Source organism: Panthera onca, chromosome B1 (assembly GCF_046562875.1).
Source record: "Panthera onca isolate mPanOnc1 chromosome B1, mPanOnc1 haplotype 2, whole genome shotgun sequence".
NCBI classification, from domain to species: Eukaryota; Metazoa; Chordata; class Mammalia; order Carnivora; family Felidae; genus Panthera; species Panthera onca.
The window spans coordinates 59,289,882-59,313,196 of record NC_138342.1 but is presented as its reverse complement, the minus strand read 5'-3'; the positions used below and the strand labels follow the sequence as shown (position 1 = coordinate 59,313,196).

Genomic DNA, 23,315 nt, shown 5'->3' with positions numbered 1-23,315 from the left:
GGAGCTTGAACCAAATGAGTGATTGGGCAGACGTAAGAGCTGACGCATAGAATTGACAAGATTTTCATAAACGATAATTAGATTGGAGGCAGGGGGTGAGGTGAGGACCAAGAATCTAGAAGGGTGTAGGACACTGAGGTTAGCACTATTTACTGAAGTTAATATTCAAGATAAATTAACAGATTTTAAGAGAATAGCCAAAAAGGGACACCAAAGAGTTAAGATGTTTTAAGGCATCTATTAGGCATCTACATGGAGATTTCCTCTAAGCAGTTAGGACTTTAGATTAAGGACTCAGGAAAAAAGAAGAAAAATGAGCAAAAGGCCTAAATATGAAAGTAGTAAGTTGAAGCTACATCAACAGGGTCACACTGAGACTGTTAGGGGAGATTCTGTGCATTAGTTAGGTGACCAGCAGGCTTTCAGTGACTTACTAGAAGTAGGTTTGTTCCTTTCTTAATAAAGAAAGAATGCCTTGTGAGAAGACAGGCATATTGCCTCCAGGCAGTCGTTGGGGGTAGGAGTAGTTCCAGGCTGACAGAGGCTGTGTCATCTTGCCCTTGTGGTTTCTAACATTGCCTTTGGATTGGGGTGCTTGGGCCAGGAGATTATTATGGGCCAGGCCTAGAAATGGCATAAATCACTTCTGAACTCAGAAGGCAGAAGGCAGAACTCAGTCAGGTTGCCCTCACCAAGTTGTGAGACAGGCAGAAAATGTAGTTCATGGCTCAGCAACTCATCTAGGTCATGGAAAAGGAGAATGAAAGATGGCCAACCATCTTGGACCATATGTGTAAAATAAGAAAGGAAAAGGCCAAGAACAATTTTTAAAGCGTAGTAGAAGAGGGGAAGAAAATTGATGAGAGGAACTGTAAGAAAACAGGCATTCCAGGTAGATGAAAAACCTCTCCCACCATTTCTTACCTTCTAAACACACCTATGCAGAAATAATAAATGCTTCTGAGAACTTATTTGACTGGAAAAATAAACCAGTTGCCGTGGTTGACAGCTTTAGCTCTAAAGTCAGACTTCCTGAGTTCTAATCTTGACCTTGCTACTTCCTAACTGTGTGACTTAGGCAAGCTACTTTGCCTCTCCATGTCTCAATTTCCTCATCTATAAAGTGGGCTTAAAATAGTACTTAACGTCTTATGGTTGTGGGAAGTAAACAGACTAGTAATTGTTAGGAACAAAGAAAGGAGCCTGGAACAGATTAAGCACTAAAAAGAAAAAGTGTTCGTTAAGTAACAATGAAATGCTTACAATTAATGCCTGGCACACAGAAATCATTTTTTAAAAGTTTGTGCTATAGCAATTATTACACAGTCCCAGAATGTCGGTCTAATAGTGCCTTGAAGTCAAAGAAAGAGAAAGAACTTTACAATGTAAAATTGAATTACATGGACTGTGTATTATAATAGACTGATAAGCCCTACTAACTCATATCACTTAGTATTAAAACATCTAGTATAAAGATTATTTGCTTTTTATGTTGGTGTGGTGTTGTGAAGCATCATGGGATGATATAATAAACATTGATAAAAACAAAAAAGCTTTCTAGGACATACAATTTAAATGTGTACAATCCATACAACATTCCTGAAAGCATTGGGAGAAATACTCTATTAAAAGACAATTAGATTGAGACAAAAAATAAACAGTAGAAAGGGTATCCTTTTCATGGTGAGTGCTGAGTAATGCACAGAATTGTTGACTCACGATTTTGCATACCTGAAACTAGTATAACACTATATGTTAACTACCCTGGAATTGAAATGTTTTCAACGGAGAAAGAAAGAATGAAAGAAAGAGAAAAAAAGAAAGAAAGAAAGAAAGAAAGAAAGAAAGAAAGAAAGAAAGAAAAGGGAGATGGGGGAGGAAGGGAGGGAAAGAAAGGGAGAGAAAGAGAGCTAAAGTTCTTCCTTCCTTCCATCCTTCCTTCCCTCCCTTCCTTCCTTCCCTCCCTTCTTCCTTCTTTCCCTCCCTCCCTTCCTTCCTTCCCTCCCTCTTTCCTTCCTTCCTTCCTTCCTTCCTTCCTTATTTCGCTCCTCCCTCCCTTCCTCCCTCCCTCCCTCCCTCCTTCCTTCCCTCTCTCCCTCCCTCTTTCCTTCCTTCCTTCCTTCCTTCCTTCCTTATTTCCTTCCTCCCTCCCTCCCTCCTTCCTTCCCTCTCTCCTTCCCTCTTTCCTTCCTCTTTCCTTCCTTCCTTCCTTCCCTCCCTCCCTCCCTCTTTCCTTCCTTCCTTCCCTCCCTCCCTCTTTCCTTCTTTCCTTCCTTCCCTCCCTCTTTCCTTCCTTCCTTCCTTCCTTCCTTCCCTCCCTCCCTCTTTCTTTCCTTCCTTCCTTCCTTCCTTCCTTCCTTCCTTCCTTCCTTCCTCTAGTGGAATAGAGTGTATCAAAGAAATGATAGTACAACTGAAATAATTCTTGTTAACAAAATTATTAAAAAAGAGTAAGTACAAAAAAATCTAAGAAGTCAACCCAACAACTGAGATAAAACACCTAAGCGAACCTGAGAGAATAAAATTAAAAGCATAAACGCAGGAGAAATAATAAATAAGTTTGAGAACTTTCTCTTAGAGAACACTGATACATGAAACAGGAGGTTTGCAAAGCTAATTAAATAAAGGAGAAAACACAAAATACATGGAGAAAAGGAAGTATAATTACATATTTGATGTTTTTAATTATCAAATAATAATATTATGTGGAACTTAATAGGTAAATAAGAAAATGCTGACAAAGGAAACTTTTTAAAAAAAAATGTATATTATAGGGTGCCTGGGTGTCTCTGTTGGTTAAGTGTCTGACTTCGGCTCAGGCCATGACCTCACAGTTTGTGAGTTTGAGTCCCACAATGGGCTGGGTGCTAACAGCTCAGAGCCTGGAGCTGTTTCAGATTCTATGTATCCCTCTCTCTGCTCTCTCCTGCTCACACTCTGTCTCTCTCTTTCTCAAAAATAAATAAACATTTTTAAAAATGTATATTATAAAACCTGACCACAAAAAGGTACAGTTGATTCTCATTAGTCACAACAGTCCAAAATTCACTGAATTTGTGAATACTGAATAATGAGCCTTAAGGGAATATAGGATCAGGTTCCTGTAAGCCCCTGGTCACATTTTCATTGTCAACAAATCAAGACGTAACTTTGTTTTGTGTGTGTTTCTATTTAAAGACACATTATAGGGCACCTGAGTGGCTCAGTTGGTTAAGTGCCAGACTTCGGCTCAGGTTATGCTCTCACGGTTCATGAATTTGAGCCCCACATCAGACTCTGTGATGATAGCACAGAGCCTGCTTGGGATTCTCTGTCTCCCTCTCTCTCTGCCCCTCCTCCCCTCAAAATAAATAAACTTAAAAAATTTATTTAAATAAAAAGACCTTATTTAATATATATTGTTGACTTATTAATGTTGAACGAATACATCTAACACATTGTCTTCTCCAGAAGCACATCATGACTTTTTGCGTTTAGGAACACCAGATAGCACTTCAGCACTAGGCTTGGGGGCCACTTCAAATAGCTAAATCGCCCACAAAAAAACCCCACAAAATGTGGGAAATGTGGCACTAGACTGTAGGAAGGAAGCTTATTTACAGTATGAGAGCTAAAACAAGAAGGTGAGCCTGGTCGTATTCCCTCCCAGCTGGGACCCTGTGCATCAGGCAACTCAAATGCTCCGCTGTTCTGAGCATGCCCCAGTCTGTGGATGACCACACAAGTGCTCTGAGTATTAATTTGGGGGTTACAAATAAATTCTGGCAAATAAGTAATTCACAAGTACAGAATTAATAAACAATGAGGATCGACTGAAAAATGCTAAAAGAAATCTATAGCAAAAGAAATGGAAAAGCTGTCACACCAATTTCTTGTCTCAGTCTCTGCTTCAGTCTCATGGACAAGTTCTTTCAAACCTTCACAAAACAGGTAAGACCCAATACTATTATATTATTTCAGAGACTTCAAAAGGAAAAACAATGCAATTTTTGGAAGTTAGCGTGACTGAATACCAAAACCCGGAAGTTCTGGATCAATCTCACATGTAAACACAAATGCAAAAAATTGGAAATTATGTCCATATAAAATCCAGAAATACAGTAAAAGGAGATTGACTTAAGCAATCTAAAGATAGTTAAAAATTAAGAAATCTGTTAATATGATTCAACGAATAAATTAAATGAAAATCAAATGATCATCCCCAGAAGACGAAAGAACACTTACTAATGTTCAGAATCCATCTTAATTAAAAACAAAACCATCTCTAAACTGGAATGAAAATCTTTTAACACATAAACAATATCTTTGTCAAGCCAGTAACTTTGAACTTTGTACATGAAAGTCTGGACAAAGACAGGAATGCTAGAGCAGTCCACAGTTATTTTACATTGTTTGTGAACACTAGCCAATGCTATGAAATCATTCAAGACTGTTCTGGCATTCTTGACATGGTGTAGAACTACAAATGGACCAGTTCTGGAGTTACTGGTTTGGGGCAGGTATTGTTTCTGTGTAAAGGATATTAGAGATTTTGTTTTGTTTTATTTTAATTATGATTGATTCTGTCAGTCCTCCAATTTCTCTTACTTTTTCCCCAAGTTCACCTAATCATACAAATAACACTCTCTTAGCCTGTCCTGAAAAGCCAGGACTCCTTCTAAATATGCGGAGTAGAGTTTCTTTTTTTTTGTTTGTTTTTAATTTTTTTTTTTTTGTATATTTATTTTTGAGAGAGAGAGGCAGAGAATCTCACGAGGGGCAGAAAGGTGGGGAGAGAAAGAGAGAAGCGGGGTTCACCAGAAGTGGGGCTCGTGTTCTACCTGAAGCAGGCTAGGAGCTGACAGGAAGCGGGGCTCGAACTCATGAACCATGAGATCATGACCTGAGCCAAAGTCAGACACCTGACGACGGAGCCACCCAAGCGCCCAAGTTTTTTAAAGTCTGAGTGAGTTTTAAGAAAGGGGAGGCTCTTACCCTGCCAAGTACACAGGCTACCACATCTCCTTCACAACAGGTCTGATGCAGATTTTTAACATCCCCGGCCAGTTTGGCAATTTCAGAAAAGTTAGCTTTCGGTTGTTTCTTAGTCAGCAGAACCAATTCCCTGAAAAGAAAAAGAAGTGCATTTTAAACCGTATTTTGAGTTCAATGCTTTCTAAAATTAGTTCTAGTTCATTGAGTAACCAAAATAATAGAAACACATTTGCAAATGTGGGATGAAGAGACTATGTTTTAAATGCTTTCTGTTTCTTCAATGATAGCACTCAGAGCCACGCAAAGATGTCAATCACAAAACAAACACCATTCGGTTCATGATCATGCAAAATATAGTCATTTTCAACATTTAAATTATCGCTTAAAGAAGCTGAGTTGCTTAGATGGGTAATTTGGAAATTTCTCTGACCCAACTTTCTAAGTAAAATCCTTCATCACAAAGAAAATAATTATAAGAGTCTTGGGTCTCCCTTGCCTGTCCTTGTGAACAACTGAGCAGCATCCCTGAAATTTCCCTGGCAATAGGGAAAACGGGCCTGCCTTATAAGGAGAACTAAGCTTCCATGCAGCTCAGGTCTGTCCCAAATTGGGGAAGAAGGTGATAAAAGGAAGGATACATCTGGGCCAAGAAAGAGGCACACAGAGTAACATCAAATTCTCCCACACTTTCCATCCCTACCCTGAAAACGTCACTAGATTTTTCTATTCTTTTTTTTTTTCAATTTTTTAAAGTTTATTTATTTTTGAGAGACAGAGAGACAGAGTGCGAGTGAGGTAGGGGCAGAGAGAGGGAGAACAGAATCTGAAGCAGGCTCCAGGCTCTGAGCTGTCAGCACAGAGCACGATACAGGGGCTTGAAATCACGAACTGCGAGATCATGACCTGAGCCCAAGTCAGCACTTAACTGACTGAGCCACCCAGGAGCCCCTAGATTTTTCTGTACTGCAAGACACTGGAGCCAAAATCCTTCTTATCTTCACAGAGACAAGAATACATTTTATCTTCCAGCCTTTATCATGCAGAACAATTAAGTGCCTGCACCTGAACCTACAGAATCTTTTGCGCACTAAGGCAGAGGCTTAGGGATCTGAGCAGATAGAAGAAATTGAGGCAGGAGATAGTGGGTTTAGATGAGGAATAGTGTGGTTTCAAGTCCAGCTTTATGTGCCCTATTGAACAGGCAGGTAGCATCCGTATGGAGAAAGGAACCAGGTTTGTACTGAAAGACATTATTAAATGAAATAAAAATGATTTTTTGACCAGAATGGGGTGCCCGGGTGGCTCAGTTGGTTAAGCGTCCAATTTCGGCTCAGGTCATGATCTCACAGTTCATGAGTTCGAGCCCACTTCGGGCTCTGTGCTGATAGCCCAGAGCCTGGAGCCTGCTTCAGATTCTGGTCTCCTTCTCTCTCTGCCTCTCCCCTGCTCATTCTCTCTCTCTCTCTCTCTCTCTCAAATAAACAAGAAAGAAGAAAGAAAGAAAGAAAGAAAGAAAGAAAGAAAGAAAGAAAATTGATTTTTCAGATGAGTTTGATCAAATGGGGTGATCCAACAGCAACAAAGTTCACGTATCTCAATCAGTAACTTACACTGCTTTTGATACTTTGTGGTTGAATTTAATCCCAATTTCACATAAATGGTGATGCCTCAAAGATATTTCTCTCACGTATTTCCTGATAGGTTCCAACTGTAATCAGAAAAACAACGGATCAAAGACATGTGGTAGTAATAGAAAAAGTTAATCTTGTCATTAGTAAATAAGAAAGAAAAGTAAAAGTTGTGTATCTCAAAATTAGAAAGTCCTTATTGTTTTCTTTAAAAGATACCAAATCCAAAAGCACAACGTGGTTGGTTGGTTGATTTCATAAAATAGCATCTCACTTCCCAGAGATCACTTGGTCTAGAAGCTCAAACCTTTAGAATATAAAGAAGACAAGAAGGTGAGCACGCAGAAGTCCAGACAGCACTAGAATAAATTGCAACAATGTCTTACAGTTGTGTTTTATTTTTATTCAAGTTACCAGCTCTGTCATCTGGCACATGTCTCCTATTGCAAATCTAAAATATATGCTCTCCAGTTTTGCAATATATATTAATGGAGTCCCCCCCCGCCCCACCCCTCAAGTATGTTTGCCATTTTCAACCTAGGATTTTTACTTTGGAAACTATCGCAAAAAAATTCGTCTAAATAAATAAAAACATAATTATGCAAAAATGAGAACATGCATGTTTTGTTATGAGAGCAAAAATTTAGAGACAAACTGTCTCAACAGCAGAGTGATGGTAAGGTAAATAATGGCATATTAATTTTGGCAAAATGTTTACTCTTAATAAAAACTTGGCATTTTTAAATCTCAAATCAAAGCTATATATTCAGTGTGATCACAACAATGCACAAAACAAAATCTGTGAGTGGAAAAATGAATAAAAGGATATACACCAAATTGGTATCTCTGTATGCTGGGCATATTAGTAATATTTTAAAATTTCTGGACAGTTCTATATTTTCACTTAAGAAATTATAATGACTATAGATTGTTTTTACTTTGGGTAACTGCACCTTACAGTGCTATTTTTAAGAACAAGTTAGAAAATACATACAAAGGCAATATTCAAACCACAAAACTGGCAAAACAATTATAATTTAATTTAATAATTATGATTAAATGTAGCTAATTATATTTTTATAATACTTACACATATAATTATTACTTTAGTCATTTTGTTGTATTATACTCATTTAAAATCTAATACAAACAAGCCCATACACTTCTTCATGAGAGAGTCTCTGAAGACTTAACTCATAAACCACATTCTTTGATCATAGACACAATTTTTATGCACTTGCTTATGGAATTTTCTCTGAGGAAGCAGCGAGAACTACTGGGAACAGACACCCTGGAAGCAGCAATACCGTAAAGATCATAAAGTGGGGGAGAGAAGGGAAGAACTCTTAGCTAACTTATAGGGGCATGTTTTACATTAAGGAAAATTCTCCAGTGAGAAAGGTTAAGATTAAGAAAACTTTGTAACTATGGGCACCTGGGTGGCTCAGTCGGTTAAGCATCCGACTTTGGTTCAGGTCATGATCTCACGGTTTGTGAGTTTGAGCCTTGCATCGGGCTCTGTGCTGATAGCTCAGAGCCTGGAGCCTGCTTCAGATTCTGTGTCTCCCTCCCTCTCTGTCCCTCCCCTGGTCGCACTCTGTCTCTCTCATTCAAAAATAAATAAAACATTTAAAAAATTAAAAAAAAAACTTTGTAACTTAGAAGAGGAAGCATGTTACTTAAAAAAAAAAAAAAAAAACTAAACTCCACAAAAAGTTCATTCTTCAGAAATGCAAAGTAATGAGACATAAGACTGCACGATCTTTTATTTTTGTTGTCTTTAATTAATATAAAACCAAAAGAAAAAAAAAGACTGCCCTGCTTAAAAATTCAGAATTGGCTTCTGAAGGCGTCACTAGGGGACAAATAGTAAAGGAAGTAAGAAATATACATATAAATAGCTTTAATGATAATAGCTATAATTATTGAGTACTTAGCATATGCCAGAACTCTTTAGATACATTATTTAATTTCTCACACAAGATAAATGATGAGGAGCTCCATAGGAAAAATAGGTGTAGAGGAATAGAGAAATAGGGGTTTGAGGAATATGAGATAAATTTGCACTGAGAAAACCAAAGAAAACAGAACAAAGTAGCACTGCATTTAGTCTTGAGGAATTCATCAAATGATTATCAAACTACTACTCATTTAAACACAACCTTTGGAAAAATCCATGTAGTGCCTTTTCTAGTAAAGATGGTTATTTTATGTTGAGATTTAGAACCTGTAATGAGCATGCATACAAAGTACTTTTATCATAGAACTAGTCAATGAAGGAGAAAAGGCCACATGGTTAAAATTAAGAGCAGTAAGATTGTATTTTCCAAAGATGGCTGCAGCAATATCTTCCGTCTGTGTTCCTCTTACAATGAGTCTTTGACAATCTGCTCCTCAAGAGGTACAGTATATATACTGTCCCCTTCAAAACGGCGAGGTGTTTCAACCAATAGACTATGACGGAAGTTATTTCTGAGGCTAGGTCATAAAAGGCCATACAACTTCTGCTTTATCCACTATAATACTCATTCTTGAAGATTTGGGCCATTTGTAAGCAGTCCAGCTGCCCTGAGGCTACCATGCTGTGAGGAATCCCGAGCTAGCCAGGGCAGAGAGACCACATGGAGAGGCCCTGAGATTATATGAAAAGAAAAAGGTGTTGAGCTAACCGCCAGGTGCTTCAGTCCCCCAGAGTCCTAGATCTAGCCACTGTCTGACTACAACCACAAGAAAGATGAGTCAGAATAGCCCAGATGAGCCCTTCCCGAACTGAGCCCCAGAAATCATGAGAGAGAATAAAATGATTGTTGTTGTCTTGAGTCAATAAATGTTGGGGTGCTTTGTTATGCAATAATAGTAACTAGAATATTAAATATTTGTAATGAAGTACTGTCTATGCTAAATTATGCTTTCAGATTTTATTGACAATACGAATTGCCTACGTATCTTGTTAAAATGAAATCTTATTTAGTAGGTTTGGAGAAGAGCTTCAGGCTCTGCATTTCCAACAAGCTGCCAGGAGGTAGGTATGATGCCAGTTCACAGTCCACCCTTTGCATAACAAGGCTCTAAATAACAATTGACAAATATTTTACCTTTATCTGGAAGCACTCAGTTTTGTTTTCTTCTTGGCAACATGACCGAACAGCTGTTTCATAGCAAGCAGACATGGTCAGAATAGTAGGTCCATACAAGAATGGATGCTTTCTAGATGTTTCATAAATGTACCTGTAATGTGGCAAACGCGGAGTTGTGAAATTTAGAATTCAAGGACATGTGCCAACACTGTCTCTTAAAAACTTAGGATTCATTTTGTTTTGTTAACCTGAAACTTCTAGAATTTCGTGGTGAAAGAGATGAGGCAGCAGTATACATAAATGCATCACACGTTCACACGCATCACTATGGACAGATCCCTGTGAAGTTAGTCAGACATTCCCTGAATGCCCTTGAAGTGGCCAACTGTAACTACCAGGCTGGTGGGGAAAGAAAAAAATAATGAAAACCTGTCGCTTTTATATAAGGAGTGGAAGGTAGAAAGTTCAATAGTCCAAACTGAATTGTAAATGCACAATTGTATAGCTGGTGCAGGAGGATTACATTTAGGAGCTAGTGGTGGGGGTAGAGGAGTCTCTCAAGATCATCCGGAAGTTCTTTCTAGACGAGGAAAGTTAATGTCACTGCCCTCCAAGATGTGCCCCTCAATATTTGGGTTTGTTACTAAGTCCCCAGTTTTTATTTCCCTCTCAGGTTTATTCATTCTTCCTACTCATAGAGCTTGGGCTTCAGGTCTGCCTTTCACTTATAATTATATCTCCTATATGTGCAAAGTTTGTTCCAAATACCCCACAGACACGCATGCAAATATACTCGACAAGAGGACATTACAGGCAAAAACCGTCTCGAGGCTCACACAAATTCATTTCTTTTCCTGTTTGTACAGGGAGAGTCTTACTTCAGCCTCCCTTGCAGTTAGGTTGGGAACATGTAACTGAGTCCTGGATGATGAAATATGAATGAGTGTGCTCTACACCGCTTTGAGGTGTGGCTGTTAATGTCTTAGCACAGTTCCCTGTTTTCTCCTTTTCTGTCTCACAGTGACCGTGGAAACACACGCTCCAGATAATACAGAGATGGAAATGTCTTGCATTCTTGAGTTACCGCTTGGAGACGAATTGTCAGGGACTGAGCCAAGTTAGAGAGAGATGAGCTTCAAAGTGTCAGAGCAGCCAATTAAAACAAATTGAAAGTAACACTTAAGATTTTAATCACTTACGAGGATAGTATGAGCAAGAGGTTAAACCAGAGAAAGTGCTGACTCCCCACCCTGTCCCCTTGTCCATTCCCAACCCCCCACCCCCACCCCATGGACCTGCACCAGTCAAGGATCAGGTAGATCATCACAGATGTGAGGATGGCTTACTCCTGAAGGAGTCCCAAACAAAAGGCCCCTGTGGTTTTAAGGACACTGGGTCAGGGGGGAAGGGGAAGGGAAAGGTCTGAGAGTTGGAAAACTCTGAATGCTGAGCTAACATGCACAAAATTCTCTCCAAGTTTCTCCCTTCATCTCCCCCCCTCCCTATTAGAAAGTTTCAATAGAGGCACCTGGGCTAGGAATGAAGCTAGGCACAAAAGTATGGCCAGTTTGGAGGGAGGAAGGGACTGAGTCCTTGACTGCGACTCCTTCAGTGACTGAAATGTGTTTTGCCCCAATCTGGAATGGGAATGACAGCTTTACCCCATGAGGAATGTCATCTGTAATTGCCAGGCCTGAAAAAAATCATGCTCAGGATTCAGCCAGGAGCCAGACTCTTCAAGAGTCACCAAAGAGAACTACCCGATTTAGACTGTGATATGAACAAGAAATAAATCTTTATTAAGTCAATATTTAGGATTTTAGGATTTATTTCTAAACATAGGATTTACTTGTGACCACAGAATAGCTTAGTCCATCCTGACTTTATAAAACTTAATAAAAGTTTAAGATGTAATGTCTATAAAGTAGGCATATGTCACCAGAAAAATGGTGACACCAGAAAACCAGGTTTTAACATTAAAAGGATAATGGAGGAGATGATAGATAGAACAGGGACTTGGTTCATGTTTTAATTTCCTCCCGCCCCCAGTTCCTTGGATAACACATAAATCTTTATTCCTGCAACTTCTCTAACTCCAGTTTCTTTTGGGATACCAGCTAAGGACACAGCTGCTGCAGCCATTGAAGTCAAACAACAAGTTGGTATTGTTGCCTTCCCTGAAATGATTGAAAAAAACAATTATATTTCATGACAAATGGCCAAGGAAATGCTTAAAATATTTGAAGAGAAATCCTCACGTGTTACCGGGTCTAGAAAACAAAATCACACCCAAGAAAGTGGCTAGAGTTTCTGGAGTCAGGGACTATATCCACATGTGACTGCATTAGAAGAGTATTTCTTGCTGCTTTCTGAAGTTTAGGGCCAGATTGAGAATAATGGCACCATAATGAAAGATGAGAGATTTTGCAGGAGACCTGAAGCACTAACCAAACAGAGACCTTATTTACAACGGATGTGTTTAGCAATCTTGTGGTAACATTTGCTTTTGGTTAAAAGTACAAAATCTTTTCTTGTTGGTGGAGGACCAAGATGGTGGCCATTAGAGTTGTTTACTAAATATTTCCAGTTCCCCTCCTTTCAGGCAAGTGGTAGGACTGTACATACCCGACCCCTCTGAAGTGAGGTATGACAATGTGACTTGCTGGTTAGTGATGTCTGAGTAGAAATGATGAGTATTTCTTCTAAACAAGCTTAAGAAACAGTGCATGATTTACTATCAGCCCCTTCCCTTGACATAGGAATCAAAGAAGCAAGTGTTGGGTCTTTCTCAACCTAGGTCTCTAAGTGACTGTGATAATCAGGCCTCCTACCAATCTACATTGGACAGATAGCATGAGTGAAGAAAAAAAAAAGTTATATTGAGCTGCTGAAAATTAGAGATTGTTTGCTTATTTGCTACCACACTAAATTTGGCCTATCCTTTTGCTCTTTAAAAACCTATAACGGAAAAAAACCATCTACAAACCATGGAGGGGGAGAAAAAGGCCAAATAATAGAACCGAACATGATTCATTAGCAAGACTTAGAAAAGTAGGTGTGTGCTCGGCAAAACAAAAACAAAAACAGAAAACAAACAAACAAACAAATCCTCTTCATTCTCACCAAGGGGCTCTCAAGCCCTTGGAAGTTTAGTCAATAGATTTCTATCAGCAGAGTTTCTCAGGCCCAACTTGTAGAAACACAAGAGCAGAACTGATATTATCAACATATACCGGGCCTCCCAACATAAGGCAAAATTCTTGATCAAAATGAAATTTCACCAAAGCCATTCAATACCTCTGCTCTCTACTGTGCATGCTAAATTAAGAGTTCATTACTGTGCTACAGTAACTTAGTTCCCTTGGAAGATATTCAAAATGAGCCAACCTAATTTCAAATCTCCAAAGGCAAAGTTTAATTTAGTATAAGGAAAAGGTTTCTAATAATTACAGCCATTTACACAATGGAATGTCCCTATTGTAAGATAACATGGGGTCATGCTTGACTGGAAGTTGGGTTCTATAGTCAGACATACAATGGAAGCTTACAATAATTAAAACTGTTATTGAAATTTTCTTAGATAATCCAAAGGTACAGTAACTATGGTTTTGTGTATCCATATATTATATGTACCTTTTGAAAAGTCTAAAAGAGCTGACTTTTCACTCCAGCTTTGATATATACGTTACTGTTTCCTTGGTTGAGAATTAAGTAAAGTTATTGCCTTATAATTAGGAGAAAAGTAGTTAGAAAATTATTTTTCCCCTGAATATTCATAGTTGTCTGCACATAAGTAAAGATTATCATAGGAAGAGAGTTAAAATGACAGAGTAGTGGGGTGGGGGGGGGACCCTATGCTTGCCTTGTCCATCAAGCACAGCTAGATAAATATCATATCATTCTGAACACCCAGGAAATCGATCTGAGAACTAAGAGAACAAACTACACATCTAAAGAGAGAGAAATGGCCACATTGTGGAAGGTAGAATCTATGGAGAGTTGATTTGGGGGACAAAAGAGTTGTGGGTGCTGTGGAAGGGAAGGAACCCTGATCATGGAGAGCAGAGAGAGAAAGAGAGAAAGCAGCATGCATGGGATTGCACAAGAAAAACACTTCCCCAAAACCATTGACTGGGAAAAAGAGAGAGGCTGATCATCACAGTTTTTGCAAGCAGTGGAGTTCAATGTCTGAAGTTTTAGAAGTCTGGGCCATCACCGGGTAGAGGCTGATAAGCTTTGCAGTGTTCCTGTGGAGGAGGGCAGAGACACTGGAGTGGACAGGGTGCTCTGAGGATCCTCTGGGCCACACTGGGAGAGAGAGTTCCCTTTCTTGAAGTGCATTTAGGAGAGGTGGCACTGCCTCTCAGGGGACAAAAGACATGGTGGGCACCATCGAGGAGCCCCATTAATCAGCAGCAGAGACACCTGCTGAAGGCAGCTAACATGGAAGTCAGCTTTTGGCATTGCTTCACCATAAACTCCGAGCCCCTGTGTGTTCATGAAACTGCCCTTTTGGGACAAATTGACACCAGCCACAGCACAAGACCCGCCCCCAGAGGATTAGCATGGGTCTGTGTCATGCCTGGTCCCTAAAATTTGGAATTTTGAAACCCAGGCCCGTGCCTGAGATAAAACACAAGAGTACTATGCCACAAGGCAGGCAGTTGGCTCAGACGCAGACAGGGTGAATGCAAGGATCTGACGGAAGCCTGAAACACAACAGAGATTTTTCGCTCCTCTCTTGAGGGCTTCCCAAACAGCAGCAGGTGCAAACTCCCCAGTCCAGGATGAGAGAACTAGCTGATGCCATTTTCCCCCCCAGCCCATCAGCACAGATGGATTTCCATAAGCAGCACAGCACCCCCAGTGGAGGCTGGAGCCACTTACCCCAAGCCCCACCCCACTGAGCCCTGTAGGTGCATCTTTACTAGGACAGGAGTGCCTGAGAACCAGTGCAACAAGACTCTCCCCCAGAAGACTAGCACAAACCTCCCACATGCACCAAGTCTATTGATCATAGAGTGCTACAAACTTCAGCTCTAGGGAAAATAGAAACCAGCCGTTTATAACAAGCACACCAAAACACACCTAGTTAAAACTCACCACACACTGGACAAGGTTCAAACGCTTCCCATTGCAGGCAAGGAGAAACTCTGCAGAGAACTGATCTGAGGGAAAGAGCAGCCAAAACATAACAGCAAAGTGCACAGGCATACACCAAAAAAATCTTCTTGAAGTACCAAGGCCTATACAGTGTATGACTTCGTCTTAATATAGCCATTACCCTCAGGAGCAGGAAATGCAATGGTATTTCCTAACACACAGAAGACAGAGTCTAGCAAAATGCCAAGACAGAGAAATTCATCCCAAAAGAAAGAACAGGAAGAGGTCACGGCCAGGAATCTAATCAAAACAGATATAAGTAATATTCCTGAATCAGAATTTAAAACAACACTCATAAGGATACTAGCTGGGCTTGAGAAAAGCATAGAAGACATTATGGAGTCCCTTACTGCAGAGATTAAAAAAAAAAAAAAAACAAAACACTGGGGCGCCTGGGTGCCTCAGTCGTCTGAGTGTCCGACTTCAGCTCAGGTCACGATCTCGCAGTTCGTGGGTTCGAACCCCACGTTGGGCTCTGTGCTGACAGCTCAGAGCCTGGAGCCTGTTTCAGATTCTGTGTCTCCCTCCCTCTCGACCCTCCCCCGTTCATGCTCTATCTCTCTCTGTCTCAAAAATAAATAAACGTTTAAAAAAAATTAAAAAAAAAACACCTAAAAACTACTCAGGCTGAAATAAAAAAAATGCCATAACTGAGATGAAAAACCTACTGAATGTATTGACAACAAGGATGGAAGAATCAGACTACTGATTATATTACTAATTAATAATATAGAAGATAAGATTATGGAAAATAATGAAGCTGAAAAGAAGAAGGAAAGAAAAACATTAGATCATGAAAGTAGACTTAGGGAACTTAGTGACTCCATAAAGTATAATAACATTCTTGTCACAGGAATCCCAGAAGAAGAGAGGGGGAAGTGGGCAGAAGGTTTGTTTGAGGAAATTATAGCTGAAAACTTCCTTAATCTGGGGAAGGAAACAGACATCCAAATCCAGGAGAGAACTCCCATCAAAATCAACAAAAGCTGTCCAACACCAAGGCATATCATAGTGAAACTTGCAAAATGCAGAGATAGGAATCCTGAAAGCAGCAAGGGAAAAACAAATTCTTAGCCTACAAGGCAAGACAAATAAGGTTTGCATCAGATCTCTCCACAGAAACTTGGCAGACCAAAAGGGAGTGGCATGATACATTCAATGGGGAAAAAATGTAGCCAAGAATATTTTATCCAACAAGGCTGTCATTCAGAATGGAAGGAGAGATAAAGAGTTTCCCAGACAAACAAAAACTAAAAGAGTTTGTGACCATTACACCAGCCCTGCAAAAAATATTAAAGGGGACTCTGAGTAGGAAAGAAAGGCCAAAAGACTAGAAAGGAACCGAGAAAATCTCCAGAAACACTGGCTTTACAGATAATAATATGGCACTAAATTAATATCTGTCAATAATCACTCTGAATGTAAATGAACTAAATGTTCCAATCATAAGACATAGGTTATTAGAATGGATAAAAATAATAATACCCATCTGTATGTTGCCTATAAAACACTCATTTTAGACCTAAAGACACTTGCATATTGAAAACGAGGGTATGGAGAACCATTTATTATGCTAATGGATGTCAAAAGAAAGCTAGAGTAGCCGTAGCTATATCAGGCAAACTAGATTTTATTTTTTAAAATATTTTTCAAGTTTGCTTGCTTTGAGAGGGGGGAGGGGCAGAGAGAGAGGGAGAGAGGACCCTAAGCAGGTGCCAAACTCAGCGCAGAGCCTGACATGGGGCTCAATCTCATCGCTGTAAAATCATGACCTGAGCCAAAATCAAGAGTTGGGTGCTTAAACCAAGCCACCTAGGTGCCCCCAAACAAACTGGATTTCAAACCAAAGACTACAGCAAGAGGTAAAGAAGGGCACTATAACATAATTAAGGGGTCTATCCAACAAGAAGATCTAAAAAGTGTAAATATTTATGTCCCCAACTTGATAACACCAAATATATAAATCAGTTAATAACAAACATGAAGAAACTCATTGATAATAATACAATAATAGTAGGGGTCTTTAATACCCCATTTACAACAACGACAGATCATCTAAGCAGAAAATCAACAAAGAAACAATGGCTTTGAATGACACAGTGGACCAGATAGATATAATAGATACATTCAGAATATTTCATCCTAAAGCAACAGGATACACATTCTTTTCTCCTTTTTTAAGTTTATTTATTTGTTTTGAGAGAGAGAGAGAGAGAGTGCAACACATGAGTGAGGGTGGGAGGGCAAAACAAAAGGCAGAGAGAGAATCCAAAGCAGATTCTGTACTGATGTGCACAACTGTGAGATCATGACCAGAGCCGAAATCAAGACTCAAACACTGGACTGACTGAGCCACCCTGGTGCCCCAGAATACACATTCTGTTCAAGTGCACATGGAACATTCTCCTGAATAGATCACATACTGGGTCACAAATCAGGCTTCAATAACAACTAAAAGACTGAGGTCATACCATGCATATTTTCAGACCACAATGCTATGAAACTTGAAGTCAACCACAAGAAAAATTTGGAAAGACCACAAATAATGGAGGTTAAAGAACCTACTACTGAAGAATGAATGAGTTAACCAGGAAATCAAAGAAATAAAAAACACATGGAAGCAAATATCTCTGGAGGAAAGGGAACAAAAGCAAGAATAAACTATTGAGATCTCCTTAAGATAAAAAGCTTCTGCATAGCAAAAGAAACAACAAAACTAAAAGGCAGCCAGAATAGGAATAGGAATAGGAGAAGATATTTTCAAATGACATATCTGATAAATTGGTTAGTATCCAAAATTTGTAAAGAACTTATCAAACTCAATACCCAAAAAACAAATAATCCAATTAAAAAATGAGCAGAACATGAATAGACATTTTTCCAAAGAATACATACAGATGGCTAACGGACACCTGAAAAAGATGCTCAACATCGCTCATCTTCAGGGAAATACAAATCCAAACCATGAGAGATACCACCTCAAACCTGTGAGAATGGCTAAAATTAACAACACAGGAAACAACAGATGTTGGGAGGATGTAGGGAAAGGGGAACTTCTTACACTGTTGGTGGGACTGCAAATTGGTACAGCCACTCTGGAAAACAGTATGGATGTCACTCAAAAAGTTAAAACTCGAACTACCCTACAATCCAGCAATTGCCCTACTAGGTATTTACTCAACATATACAAAATAGTGATTAAAAGGACCACATGTACCCTGATGTTTAAAATAACATTATCAACAATAGCTAAACTATAAAAAGAGCCCAAATGTCCATCAACTGGTGAATGGATAAAGAAGATGTGGTATATATATATATATATATATATATATATATATATATATAAAGATTACTCAGCCATAAAAAATGAAATCTTGCCTTTTGCAACAATGTGGATAGAGCTAGAGTTTATTATGCTAAGCAAAATAAGTCAGTCAGAGAAAGACAAATACCATATGATTTCACTCATATGTGGAATTCAAGAAAGAAAACACATGAACAAGGGGTAGGTGGGGGAAAGGAGAGGAAAGCAAACATAAGAGACTCTTAAATATACAGAACAAACTGAGGGTTGCTAGAGGGGAGGGGGGCAGGGGAATGGGCTAAATGGGTGATGGATATTAAGAAGGCATTTTTTGTGATGAACTCTGGATGTTATATGTAAATGATGAATCACTAAATACTACTCCTGAAACCAATATTACATTGCATGTTAACTAGAATTGAATAAAAACTTGCAAAAAAAAAAAAAAGATTAACATATAACATAACTCCTTAACATTGATTTCATTGTAAATTCTCAAGAAGAGACTAGATTCACTGCCTGAGTATTGGTCAGACTTCGTAATCTCTGAATGTTCAACTCAAACCTGATTTTAGACTTCTCCTTAGAGTGGAGGAACTACAGTAAATAGGTAGCTGGGTCCTATTTTGGTTCCCGTTTGGTTTCCCCTGAAGTCAGATGAGTTGTAACCTGCCCAACCTTAGTCCTTTCTACCTAAGTAGCTGGGGCCAATTAATTTCCTTTTGAAGGCTCGTAATCTCTGGGGGCAATTCTGCCCTTATATGGGTGAATTAAAGGAGTTTGTATTATTCAGCATCAAATCATCCTGTCTGCTCGTTTATCTGTGGTCTAAAATTTTATGTCTAAAATCTGAAATAAAATCACTACTATGCTCCTTGCAGTCTAGAATCAACAATCAGACCTTTGCCTTATTCCCATTGTCTGAACCTATCTTGATAAGATGGCCAAAACTTCATTCCTTGAGAACTGAAGCTTTGTGTTTCTCTTGTCATTTCTATCTCTCTAGGCGTTGGTTACCTGCCTCTAAACCCCAGTCACTTGCTCACACCACACATACATAGACATCTATGCTCACAAGAAGAAAATATGACCTTGCCTATCCATTTGCTATAATGCTATTTACTCCAGGTGGGAATTATAGAATCAGACTTTATGAATAGAAAAGCATCTCTGTCTAATCTGCAATTGTCACTTATTCCTAGGTTCCATATGACAGGCTCTCTCCATGCCTATCAGGTACCCTCTCTGCTATCCCTTGATGAGTCTCCCAAATGCCAGCCTCTTGCCAGAGCTATTACCTGCTCTCTGTCCCCAGTACTCTCTGTTTATTATCCTTGGCCTGATTGCTATACCTTGTAACATCATTTGCTACTGGTCTGACTAATCTAACCAATAAGGAGGTGGGTTCTTTACATTGTCCTAGTCATTTTTAAAATTTATTTAAATATTTTTTTTCATCCTAGTCATTTTTAATGCCTCTATACACAGACCTGTATATTCACTAAGACTGTAATTGTCATTCTGAGGGAGAAAAATATATATTGTAGCTCAAACCTTTACTTCAATTCCATGTAATAAAGCATTGTGTTGTCAGAGCCCATATATTAAAAAAAAATCTGTCTTCAAAATGGAAAACACTCTTCTTCAGAGAGTATGGCAAGGAGAAATGACTTACCTCTCCTTCACTGATGCTTGATTCTCTTTGTCTACCTCGCAGATCTGCTCGAGATTTGGAATTTGGAATACATCGCTATATTCTGTGTCATCTTTTTTGTATAATAGGAAGCACTTGAGTCTTGCTTTGTTATTTATATTGCAACAGTCAGAAAACTCCTGTTTGTCAGCCATTCCTTGGTTATTACAAACATGCTCTAGGAAGGTAGTCATCTGTAGGAGGAATAATAATAATTTAAAGGTGAAAAATGTGTGATCTACATCCTTAACCACAGGAAAGTTAAAGAATTATTTCAGGAAAAGACCACTGAGTGTACAACTTGTATTTAACAGTCCCTGGACATAGCTCTTTAGAGAAAAAGCTTTTAGATTTTGAAGTCTAAAGTCCTACATGCTGACATGGGCCCAAAGGAATTCATCACTCTCTCCTTTCCTATGTAATTGCTTCATTTTCATATAGTTGTTAAGAGGTATTAAACACAAGCCAAAATTACAGAGCCTAACGAAGTTCAGGTATTTTTTTATGAGAACTATCCACCAAGAAATAGATGGTAATTTGCTTTCCTTGCTTCCTAATTATTTTCAGTTTGGTTTCCATGGGAAGTTATTTTAAGAATGCAACTCTGAGGCAGTGTGTATTCAATGTCAAATATTCAAATGAAAATGTGCTAATTTAGTTAGTTTTCAAATACCTTTGAGTGGCAGTAAATGTGTGGGATGCTGTAAACCTCAAAAGACATACATTTCTAGATTTAGGGGAAAAAGGCAAAAAAAAAAAAAAAGGCCATCTTTTGAAGTAGAAATAAGAAGTAATCACTATAAAGTAAGTGAGACTAGTCATTGGCAGAAGCATTTCATTTAAAGTGTGTTTCTCCTAAGACTGATAATTTTTCTGTCTATTTAGAGTCTAGTAAAAGATAGGTGAGTTTTAACTCCAAGAAGATGGACTTAAAAATAAAAACCTCCCAAGAAATAAGAAAACCACTGACTTGTAGTTTAAAGTGTTTGGCATGAGGTAAGTGATCCATAAAATATGTAGATTGTACAAATATGTTGTTAGTGTTTATCAAGAATTCACTAATTACAAGACAGACATACTTTATGAGATAGTAATAGTCCCCAAGATTTCCTACTAACTGGTAAAAGGAGCCTATAATAATATTCACCTCTTTCTTCTTTTTCATATTCTCTTAGAAACTTTTTTAAATTAGTACTTTGATTTCCCAGTTACCTTTGTATAAGGATGTTGGACAATAGTATTCCAGAGGCAGAAGAACAACCAATTTAAATGAACAAATTGGCATTTTAGGTTATAATAGTCGCTTGAGTGTTTTGTTCTCTGAGTCTGACCTCCCAGCAATGAAATGAAAAACTATAGGTTTATAAACCTATAAAATTTACATTTTGAGTGTGATTCACGTACACATCGCTGCCTTAAAATCCCCTACCTAATTGTTCAGCACCCCACCTCATAACAACACCTTCTGGCTGGAATTTCGGTTTAAAAAAAAAAAGGGAGAGAGAAAGACAGAACACAATTCACCTACCAACTGGTGAGAGCATTCGGACGGTGATTCCTGTGGCTTGAGGACCTTGCACTTCTCTGCACGATCTACCAACTCTTCAACTATGGTTTGTACTTCTTGATAAGTTGATTTCTGAAGAAACTGAGCAACCATAATGCTAGTACTGAAACAGAACACTTGTGAGAGTGCTAAAGATAGAATCAAAACTCTTCCCCCATCGTTGTGAGATCACTGCCCCCTACCCCCTCCAGAATAAGTATGATTTCAAATTTCAGACAAAAGAATATCAATAATACAACTCACATGTCTCTTAAGTTCTCTTGCAGATAATTCTGGCTATTAGTGTGGTTCAAGGCTGAAGAAAAATGAGATTTTATTTGCCTAAGAGGATATTTTCAAAATTGAAATCTCCCTGTATAATTCTGAAATGTATATTTTTTTCACTTATGAATTTCCAGGTCAATTCCATTTGCCCTCAAAAATTAAAACACATTACCAGAATTTATATTCACTCGTGTTTAAACTGCATTCTGTGAATAACTTATTTCTGTTCAAATATATTGTGTACTCAAAATCTGTCATTGGCCTCCCATTAAGTTGTGTGTACTTGTGTTGACACACTTGAATTAATTAATGTGATTTGGTTATTTAACTCTTTATGTTAGAAGTTACTAGAACATCCAAGGAATGCTAAGAAAATTAAGGTTTAACATTGGTAGCAAACATACAAACATTAGCACTTTGACAGGATTCATTTGGCAAAGACATTATCTCACCCATTTTGGATTTACTCATCAACTTTATCTTTCTTATCACCTCCACTCACCACGCGCGCGCGCGCGCACACACACACACACACACACACACACACACATACGTTCTCTATTGAAAACAATACCTTCTGCTTATACTAATAGCTCCTAAAGAGCTTAGCAGCTACCTATTAAATAAAGAAATCATTGTTATTTACTTGCCCTGTTAATATAGAGAAACGTTCTGGAGTCAGTTACTCTGAGTTCAACTTCTAGCTCTAATACTGACTGTGGTCTTGGAAAAATTACTTAAGCTCTCAAAGTTGCTGCTTCTCCATCTACAAAATGTAAATAAACTCTACCGCATTGGATGTTTGTTAGGATTAAATGGAAACATGTGTGACGCACCGAGCACAGTGCCTGCCACAGAATAGGTACTGAAGAAGATAGATCATAATATTATTCCTGCTACTATAAATGCAATTACTTTATCCAAAATCATTTATCCGATTTCAAATACAAGTTTGAAATGGATCATTCCATCACCAAGGATGGAAGTAAGACTAAAACGAGATCTTCCTGTGTGTGTTGCCTCAATATGTTAGTTCTCTTTCTGCATCCGTTCCACAAATTAATTTCTAGCCATTTCCAATGACTCTATTGACAATGATGAGCACTGAGAAAGATAAACCTTTCCATACATATTTAAGTAGTTGCTATGCCTTTACTTCCTGGCACATGGGATATATAGAATGTAAATAGGATCCCTACCTGCAGCTAGTAAACTTCTCTGTAGAGTTTGGCATTGAACGTAGCTGAAGAAAACAAGAAAACATATGGGTCTAAGATTCTTCATTATTTTAGATGAACCTTTAAAGAAGGTGCTCTATCACCTGAAAAAAATGAAGAATCCTTTTATACTCTTTTCAAGTAATTACTATTAATAATTAACCTTTTCCTGGTGAATATTTTTTCCAGGCCAGGACGACCCTGATAAAATTTAAGAATCTCATGACAATGAAGAAATATTGTTAATAGATGGCATTCATTAATGAATACTGGATTTTAAAATCAGTCATGTCAATCTACTTGTTTTTTCAAGATTATACCATGTAGGCCTTGTAATAATCAATATGCGCCTTTGGTAAACATCTCATTTCCTGGAAATGCTTGTTGACATGTACAAAGTTCTGAAGTGGCAGGAGGAAAGTAAA

General features: G+C 38.5%; 1 protein-coding gene across 9 annotated transcripts in view; it reads right to left on the bottom strand.

The window, feature by feature from the left end:
- Positions 1-22,991, bottom strand: part of LOC132692426 (alpha-fetoprotein-like) — a 53,045-nt gene extending 30,054 nt beyond the window's left edge. For 8 of the 9 annotated variants that reach the window (XR_014137585.1, XR_014137586.1, XR_014137588.1 and 5 more), the window contains exons 1-7: positions 22,873-22,991; positions 21,653-21,704; positions 21,371-21,512; positions 19,825-20,036; positions 9,698-9,830; positions 6,585-6,682; positions 4,975-5,104 (exon numbers count right to left, since the gene is read on the bottom strand). Coding sequence is in view for 2 of the 9 variants with exons in the window: in XM_060654865.3 (XP_060510848.3) it covers positions 4,975-5,104; positions 6,585-6,682; positions 9,698-9,830; positions 19,825-20,036; positions 21,371-21,512; positions 21,653-21,704; positions 22,873-22,957 (852 nt within the window). In the remaining 7 variants the exon portion in view is untranslated. The remainder of the gene's footprint in view (positions 1-4,974; positions 5,105-6,584; positions 6,683-9,697; positions 9,831-19,824; positions 20,037-21,370; positions 21,513-21,652; positions 21,705-22,872) is intronic. The other variant, XR_014137587.1, reaches the window with a different exon arrangement.
- Positions 22,992-23,315: the final 324 nt, after the last annotated feature.